Here is a 9,820-nt window from a genome sequence, read left to right as displayed (position 1 = left end):
AAAAAAAAAAAACACGTGAAAGCATCCTGATACATTTATCAGTGACATCTTGCCAACAATTAAGGTCACAGGTAGGAGCTTATATTATTTTAATTATAAATTATTTTAATTATAAATTTAATACGCTTTGTGTTTTAAATCAAACCATAGGGAAGGGATCAGAGTAGTTTTCCTCTCCTGCCTCCTTCCATTTCCATTTCCCACTTCCATTTATCAGAAATAAGCATTGTTAGCAGTTTGTGTAGCTCCCTTCCGACTTTTTCCAGGACTTAATAGCATGTACAGACATGCAGTTTTCTTGTTTTGTGTTTTAAATTAAAAAATGGGGCCTTTTGAGCCATGCTGTTGCTCAAGCCCACTCCTCTCTCTTTCGAGTATACTTTCACTTCTAATAAACTGCTCTTGCACCACTGTAAAAAAAATTTAATTAATTCATTAAAAATAGAAATATCTGCCAGAAATACCTTACAACTTGCTTATTTAACCTACTGTGTTGAGGAACTCTTTGCATGTCAGTACATTCATATAGGTCTACTGTATTCATTTAAGTGACTGCATAGTATTACATTATGTGAGTAGACACCATAACTTACTTACTGCCTCATCATGATAAAATGCAAGCCGTTGCCCATGCTGTTGAGAATTCTTAGCACGTCTTATCTCACTAGACTAAATATATATGCTTTTTTGTGTGCTCTTTGTCTTCCAGTTGAAAATAAACTGCCTCCGCCGGAAAATGTACAAATGGTTGCTAAAAATCAGACCTATGTTCTTAAATGGGATTACACATATGAAAACATGACTTTTCAAGCTCAGTGGCTCCAGTAAGTTCTATTCCATAAATTTCCTTTGGCACAGTTTGTTTTGCCCAGTTTCTTATGCTTCTTTTCACTCACTGCAGCCCTCTGCAGATCCTTGCACACATGCTGACTGACCGAGAGGTGGTTATGATATATTGGAAATGTGATATTGAATTCTAGTTCTTTCTCTGCCAGTAACTAACTGGATGACATTGACTTAACCTCTTTTGGACTCAGTTTCTTCAAATGGGTGTATTCCAACAATACCTACTGTCTTTACCAACTTTTTTTTTTTTTTTGAAGTGTGATTCTAGTTGCATGTGTTACTTCCTCAATCTGGAATGCTTGACGCATAAAAAGATAATGCTTGATCTTTTCTTCAGAGCTCACTTCTTCCATGAGTCCTTGAAATGACCCCAGTCCAGTCACCATGACTTGTTCAAGTCAAGTTAGCCTTCCCATTTTCTTTATCATTTTAGTGGTTTTGACAAATTTTTCAGTGGTTACTGTAGTGGGAATGTAAGAAAGTTGGAAAGAACTGTGTTCTGTGTGGCCGAGTGGAGACGCGACAAATATGGACGAAGTCTAAGCACCACGTAGTGAAAGAGACCTGAACGTAGTTTATACTGATGGAAAATTCTAGGGGACAAATAGGGAGAAGAGACGAGGAAAATCAAATGGGAGGAGCAGTGAAGAGAAAAGGGATAAGAAGGAGAAATAACGAGGACAGAGGAATAGAGGGACCAAAAGCAAGTATAGGTAAAGGCAGGAAAGAAAGGACAAGGGACAGACTAGAACGAAACAGAAAAGGAGGGGAAGGAAAGCTGACACTGCTGTGATCCATTTCTCTGTCCTTTAGTGTTAGTTTTGAACCAAGAACAGTTTGTATAATGGAAACGCATTCATCTGTATACGTGCCCCTCAGTGTCTCGTATGTAATTTCAGACTGATCAGGAAACTCCAGTAATCTTGTGTGTATACTTAGCTTTTAGAAGTATGTTAAATAACGGGGCCACAGGCTTGAGAGGGATAGAGGTTTCTGATAGCTGGTCTCTTAAAGTTTCTTTTGGGTACAAAGCCCTGAAGGAATTGAAAAGATACAGCATAATGAAGACACTTGGCTCTAGAAATCGAAAGCAGTTAGCTGACATGGCGTAGCCAAGTGTGATGTAGGACTGAGGAATGGTATACACGTTATAAGGGTTATAGAAATCGAAAGCAAAGGTGGGTGGGGCTGAAGAGACTAGCGAAGCTGCTAGGAAGGAGACGAGATGTGAATAAGGCCTTGGTTGTTGAATTGGATATTTTCAAGTGCTCCAAGGAGGGTGTCCTAGACAGGGATCTGTAGCACAAGGGAACGCGCAGGACATGAAGAGACAGAATTAGGTTGGGGTAAGGGACAGGTATTAGTTTTCTGTCGCCCTGTAACAGGCTGCCACAAACTTAGCAGCTTAGAAAACACTGTTTATTATCACTCAGTGCCTTCTGGTCAGGAGTCCAGGCATGGCATAGAGGTCCTCTGCTCAGGGTCCCACAGGCAGCACTTAAGGCGTCAGCGAGGGCTGTGGTCTCACACCAGGCTCGGGATTCTCTCCTAAGCTTATGTGGTTGTTGGCAGAGCTCACTTCTCCCAGCTGTAGAACTCGTGGTGGTGTGCTTCGTGAAGGTCATCAGAAGAGGGCATCTCTGACCTCTGGACTCTCTTTAAAGGGCTCACCTGATTAGGTCAGGTCACCCAGGACTGTCGCATTTGATTAACTCGAAGTTGACTGATTTGGGACCTTAATTTCATTTGTAAAATCTCTTCACCTTTGCTGTATAATGGAACCTTCCCAGGAGTTTGTGGGTCCTGCCCACACTCAAAGGGAGGATGTGTGCACCAGGGGGCAGGACTCTTGGGTGCCATCTTGGAATTTTGCCCACCATGGTGGGGAGGACCTGAGTTGAAAGTAGCTGAACATTTGGGCATGGGAGGGCAATGAGAGAGAAAATTGAATAAGTATGATGGGATAATATTAGGCTTAGCTTCAGACTATCCTGTAGGCATTTGGGTGCCATTGGGAACTTTGTGTTGTGGGATGGGCCGCATGAGGTCTGTGTTTGAAGAAGGTGAAGATGGCCGCATCGTATATGGTACAATGGACTAAGGGGGCACTAGAGACGAGGGAACCAGTTAAGAGGCTATGGTAGTTCCAGGCTTAAATTGAGATGCTCTGAGCTGTTGGTTTCTGAGCAACTTACTTGACCTCCCCGGGCTCAGTTAGGTGCCCACACTCTGCTTAGACGTGATCTTAGAACACTGTGGTGTATATCTCTGTTATAGCACTTACCCACCATCGTGCTGCTGCATGTGTAACATGCACCAAAGGGGAAAAGCCTTACTTGTAGCGTTTGCCAGTTTTCATGATATAAATACTCCCACCATGGCCACTTTCAAGCTACTAACATGATGTCCCTGAACATGGAGTTGGGACGCGATGCATGGTAGCACTCCATTATGCAGTGTTTCCACCATATGGATACAATAGATGTAAATAGCCGTGAGCATAGGTAATAGAATGGAGTAAAATAGGATAGGATGAGTTTTGAGTGTTTGTTACTATTCTTTTTAATACAGTTTACTTACTTGTAAGTTTACTTAATTTTTAATGGCTGTGTTTAACAACTGGCTCACAGCATTTCTGAAACCTTCACAGCTGTCTTTGTGCGCTGGCATGAGCCAACTCGAACACACCACTACTTTATCACACTCTGGAACAAGATCTTTGGTTTTCTTTTGTGTTGTATATACCAGAGGTGCCACAAATGGACACTTTGGTCGACATTGCTCAAGCAGTAGTTCACCATAATCAGAAGTGTCTGGACGCTGATGGTAACCACTTTGAGCACCTCTTGTAATTGCAGAAGTCAAACGTGACTTGCATTCATCTTTTGTTTTTGATATATATTGAGTATTAGAATTTTAAGAGTTTTTTCCTTTCTTAAAATGTGTATGCATGGTGAATTTCCTAAGGTTGGGACTATTTCTCTTTATANAAAATTACAGAAACTCTTCTTTATTGATTCTAAAATTTGCCTCATTCCTTTTTCTCCCTGAATTCGTATTCTTTTTCCCAGAGATGTTTCTTAATGTAATGTGTTTATTGATCACCTACCGTACATCTTTGCAACAAAAAGTATATAAACTGATATGGTATTTCTATACCTAATTTCTATGACCATAGTCTCTAAACGTGAAAAAAGAGAAAAAAGCTCTCAGCTGAGAAATCAGGTTATAATATGCCTTTTGCTTCACTGCGAGGGGGGCTACGTGTCCACAAGAGGCTGCAATGCTCGCAGCAAAACCTTGCAATACTTTCACCTGTATCCTTCCTATGATCAAATAGTTATATTGTTCTGGAAATGTAAATGGGTTAATGACATTTTGCCAGACAAAGAAGGTGACACCCCTGCAAAAGCATCACTTCCTATTACCAGTGCTACAAGAGGGAAGAAAGGGCCAATAAAGTGAGTGGGCAGGAAAAGTTAAAAATTTGAAAACAACTTTCACCTGGATCCAATTATCATCGCAATTATTAGCAGCATACCCTTGATTGAAACATAAATATTCATAACTTTTGATAAATCATTCTTAAGCAAAAGAAGTAAAATTTCATTAGAAACACATGACTTATGGAAGAGGATGGAGTTTCTTCCTTCAGTGAGTGCCGGTACTTGCAGATAAATGCTACGTCTTGCCAGATAGAGACAGGATCCAACACTTCCCCCGGTCCTGTTTTCCGGTCCTGTTTTCCGTATTTTGAGCTGAAGCTTGACAATAGAAGGAACTCCTGGAAGGAGTTTTCTTGTGTTACTGCCACTTAAGTCTTTGAATTCTCTCTGAGTTATGGTCAAAAACTACTTAGTGAACTTACATAAAAGATTATTTCTATTTAGATGCTATACATCAACAGCTCCGAACATCCCAAGAGACATGACGCAACTCCTGTTGGAGGAACACATCACCATCTGTGGAGAAGTCTTGCCAAAAATTCTGTCCTGATCTGATCAAGCCTCAGATCCAATTACCAACTTACAGGAAATGTAGGGCAGACAAAAGCATGCTTCCTGATGCCATGCAGACGCGATTGGCAAACTCTAGGCTGGAGCAAGTCTCCAAGGCAAGCGAGCTGGTTTTATTAACAAATCAAGTGCAAAGTACAAGAGTTTATCTCTTTTCAATTTTGATTTAAACAAGCAAACGTCAGCGAAATGGAGAAAGTTACAGCGTTTATGAGACAATTAAAAATTTAACACTAACTGCATTTTTATAATATGAATTATGAATTTATTTTGAGTGAGAGAATGCTATCATGGTTCCTTGTATTTTAAAGACACATGTCGAAACATTTGTAGATGAAGCAATATTGACATGTTTATAGATGCAGTAATATGATATCTGGGATTTAATTCAAAATAATACCGGATGATGGGAAACGAGGGCGTAGAAACGCAGTGCAATACAATCGCTGTAATGCACCGATCGGAAATGAACAGTTTAGGGGAGGCCGGTTAGCTCAGTTGGTTGGAACACAGAGTTCATAAACCAAGGTTGCTGGTTCGATTCCCACATGGGTCAAGGAGCTGCGCTCTCCACNAGAGTGGGCTCTTCCCGGCGCGATGTCCAGACTCTTGGCATTTTGAGAAAAGAATTGAATGAGACACAGAAGTAAAGTGGTGAAAAACCAATATATTAGAAGAAAAAGTACATTTCAAAGAAGTAGAAGCGGGCCTGAGCAGTAGAGTGGCTCAAGGGTCATTATTAGAAGAGAAAGTACACGCCAAAGAGTTTGAAGTGGGGCCCAGGGGAGAGGAAAGGCTCAAAACGCTCAAAGGGCACTTGCTAACAGGAGCCTGGGGGTTTTATCCTTTCTTTTCTGGGATGGACTGTTCCCCTCAGGGCGCAGGACCATTTGATTGACACCTGTGATTGATGAGTGGCTATTATCTCATCCTCTTAGACTGTGTATGTCCCTTCCCAGAATTCAGTCTGTTATAATGATATTAATGAACTGGGCATTTGTATGATATAATAATAATGGTATAATGAGGCCTAGGGTAAGGTGGAGGTCATGGTGGCCTCTATCAGTGGTTAATGTTTAGGGTAGATAAGGGATGAATTTGGGGGAATGTTGGGCTACACTGATTACAGCTCTATATTGAGGGGACTTAAAATGCCTATAGTGAGGGGGCTTAAAAATTCTATAGTGAGGGAGGTCTCCCGTATCATAGGTACCCAATAAAAATATTTATTAATGTGTTTGGAATAAAAAAAAAATTATTCTTTTTCTTAAAAGTGCCCATTTTAAAAAGATGTCTGAGGACTATTCAGGAAAATGGAAACAAATACAAAACTGTGAGAATGTCAGAATCACCCAGTGTGTCTTTCCTCAAAATGTTTTCCCAAATGGAATTTACTATATCCGTGTACAAGCGTCCGATGGAAATAGCACATCTTTTTGGTCCAAAGAGGAAAAATTTGATATTGACATACAAAGTAAGCCAATAGTTTTTACTTTAGATTGTATTTCTCCAATTTGGTACAGATTCTTAAAATCGTTTTTCTAATCTAAACTAATATTGTGTCTTTACAATTTTTTTCTAGCTCTCATACTTCCTCCAGTCATTAATCTGAAGCCCATTAATAACTCACTGCGTGTCTATATCGGTACTCCAAAAGCCTCTCAAAACAAGCCAGTGTACCCGCATTACCTGCTCATTTATGAAATTACTTTTTGGGAAAACACTTCAAATGCTGAGGTAAAATGACTATGTAGTGTAATTCCGTAATTTAGAGTTACAATTGATGGGGTTAAAACAAAGCTTGACGTTAAAATTATAGGGAAAATGTTTAAACTTACAGACAGTGATTAACTCAGATATTTACAATAGGAAAAATAACGGCATTTTCCCATGTTTCGCATGGCAGAATTACAGGTTACCTGCACCTGGGCCTCCGCGTGTTTTCAAAGTTCAGATTCCTGAGCCCATTCTTAGTCAGAATACCTGGGGATAGAACTCAGGAATTTGTATTATTAACACGATTGCCCAGTATTTCCATAAACCACTGTTTCTCAACACTGTTGACATTTGGGTTGGGTCATTCTTTGTTGTGGGAGCTGACCTCCACATTGTGGGAGACTTAGCAACATGTCTGGCCTCTGCCCACCAGGTGCCAGAGCAGTCCTTCCCAGTTGTGACCACCAAAACTGCCTCCAGTCATGCCAAGTACCCTCAGGATACCTCCAAGGGGGCAAAAATTGGTTCTTAGGGGGCAAAAGAATCTTAGGTATTACAATGTTCTGTGGCCCTCTAGCAGGAAAGCATGCCTCCAAAGTTCAACATTACCAGACAGAATCTTACTCCTTAGTATCCTTATTCCTTAGTATTCAACTTCATTGTGCGGGGAGAGGGTAGTGGGGGGGATTAGAAAAAAATCTAGAAAGGCTCCTGGGGTACTCATGAAAAAAGGGTTCAGAAACACTGGTTTAACACTAAAAAAAAAAAGCCCTGACAGAGATAATACACAGCATCAGATAACCTACATTATTCCTAGATCACTTTTCCTTGTGGAATTACAGTCAAGGAATCAACCTTTAAAAATCTTACGCCATTGAGTTGGTAAATTCTTTAACTTCATTTTCTGTTGGAAATCTTAAGAAAATTCCAGTTATTTGGCTACTTTCATTTTAAGTATCTGAACACACTGTAACATAATTTAGCCCATTGATAGTTGTGGTCAGTTCTCAGTTGTCCCCAGTTCAGGGAAACCTAATCTGTATAACAATTCTGTAACTGTTAGTTACCATCCTATCCTAGGCTGGATTATTCATCAATAATGACAGTAATAATAGCAGCTCATGTTTAGTACATACTTACTCTCAGGTGTGTGCTAAGAAGTATTTCCCATGAATTGTCTCAATCATTCTTCAAAACCACCCCACCAGACAGTATGGTCGATTAAATGACTGTTGAGCAAATACTTGGGATGGGGTTTTCGTTACTGCTTCACTGGCTGGGCTTCAGATGTTGGGATGTGAGCGCAGAGGCGGTAACTGTGTGTGCCTGGCGCTGCTTGCCTCTGTGCTGCTGCTCGCCCAGAGCTGTGCATGCTTGGCGTTGTCTGGTCCAAGGACGATGCGAGCAGAGCTGAACCAGACCACAGCCTCCACGAGAGCTCCCCAGCCAGTCGAGGCACTTAGGAGTGAGAAAAAGAAGTATGCGCGGAGCCAGGGAATGTTTTGTCACACAACGTCGCACAACACTTTTATGTTTTGTTACACACGATGGCGGCAGTAGCTGACTAACACAGATAGGAGCAGTAATTGCCCTCAGTATTTCATGTCTGGATGTAGGGCCCATAGAGATGGAGTAACTTGCCTAAGGCCACGTGTATAAATTAGAGTTGTCTTAGGACTATGTCGTATTTCTTTTTGACAGCAGCGTCTTTAACATCCTGATTTGGTTATAATGTGTCGTGCAAAACAAATTGATATTTCTTAAAATATACACCATCTGTGTTTGGGAAAGGCCAGTCTTAGATTGAGTATTCAAAGAATTCAGAAATAGATGTTCCCTATGTGATTTCATGAGATGACTAAATTTTATCAATGATATATTATTTTTTTTATAGAGGAAAATTGTAAAGAAAAGAACTGATTTTACTTTCCCTGACTTGAAACCGCTAACTGTATATTGTGTCAAAGTCAGAGCACTCCTTGATGATGAAAAGCGGGATAAAAGCAGTGTTTTTAGTGATACTGTATGCGAGAAAACAAAACCAGGTCAGAATCTTTCATTATATATATATATATTTTTTTTAATGCTACTAGACTTAATAAAAATAATTCAGTTCATTGAAATTTGTAAAATACTACCTTTTTAACTGCAAAATTAGGATATTTTCTTTATGAACTCCATGAATTAAAAGTAGACCTTCAAGCTAAGTCTTTTCAGTTTTAGAAAATATTGTTAATGCTCAGTTCAATTCAGTGTTTTTTTAATGCTTTCTGTTTCATCCAGTACACTCTTAATTTTCTGTGATTATTACTCTTTAGCATTAAGTAAGACGTTTACATATTTTACATAATCTTTAACATAATCATCATGCGGGCATCACTTCCTGAGTTCAGTTGTGAATTATTTTTTATGTGGAATGACTTAGTCCCATTTTGTATTTTACAGCTTCTAGTGTAGACTTGTAGATGCTTAGTCAGTCACAGGATGTCTTTAATTGTCATAGCTATTTGTTACAGAAGTGCTGGAGAATACTTAGTATGATTGGAGCTATGTGTCAATATTGTATCCTTTACTAAGGATCTCTTATTTCACTTCCCAGGCCTCTTTTAAAAAGTAAAGGCCAGGGGCCGGCCGAATGGCACGTTGATTAAGANGGGCCAGTGACACTGCCCTCTACAGCTAAGATGGTGAACAACAGCTCGACCTGGAGCTGGGCTGCTGTGAGTCGCTGGAGACAGCGTAGGCTGCAGTGGAGCTGCAGTGGGGCTGCCATAAGCTACCGTGAGCGGCAGGCAGCCGGCAAGAGCTGCCATGAGTGGCCGTCCAATGGTAGGTGACCGATCTGCCTCAGCCAGGAAGAGCGCAACGATCACAATACCAACATGGGCCAGTGAAGCAACATCCTCCACAACTAGAGTGAAGAATAAAACGACAGCAACTTGTCTGTTCCCCTTCCCCAATTCCCCAATGCTGTTCCCCTCCCCCAATTCCCCAATAAAATCTTAATAAAAATTAAAAAATTACTACAAAAATGTTTATTTTCTTCAGAATATAAGAGGATGATGATGTCATCTATTATATTACCCAATAATGTTCCAGCAAAGATTCATGAAATAAAATCCTCAATGAAAATGTTTGTATTTCCAGAATGTTAAATTTAAGACAGAATAATACATTTAACAAAGTTACAGGATACAAAATCAACACACAAAAATTGGTCACATACCGATACACCAACAATG

At 40.1% G+C, this 9,820-nt stretch overlaps 1 protein-coding gene across 1 annotated transcript in view; it reads left to right on the top strand.

Moving 5' to 3' along the window:
• Positions 1-9,210, top strand: part of IFNAR1 (interferon alpha and beta receptor subunit 1) — a 27,230-nt gene extending 18,020 nt beyond the window's left edge. The window contains exons 6-10 of the mRNA XM_019626948.1: positions 710-824; positions 6,137-6,336; positions 6,445-6,599; positions 8,473-8,623; positions 9,178-9,210. Coding sequence (XP_019482493.1) covers positions 710-824; positions 6,137-6,336; positions 6,445-6,599; positions 8,473-8,623; positions 9,178-9,188 — 632 coding nt within the window. The 3' untranslated portion in view covers positions 9,189-9,210. The remainder of the gene's footprint in view (positions 1-709; positions 825-6,136; positions 6,337-6,444; positions 6,600-8,472; positions 8,624-9,177) is intronic.
• The last annotated feature ends 610 nt before the right edge of the window (positions 9,211-9,820 follow it).

Source organism: Hipposideros armiger, unplaced genomic scaffold (assembly GCF_001890085.2).
Source record: "Hipposideros armiger isolate ML-2016 unplaced genomic scaffold, ASM189008v1 scaffold_695, whole genome shotgun sequence".
Lineage (NCBI taxonomy): Eukaryota > Metazoa > Chordata > Mammalia > Chiroptera > Hipposideridae > Hipposideros > Hipposideros armiger.
This window is presented reverse-complemented; position numbering and strand designations above follow the sequence as displayed.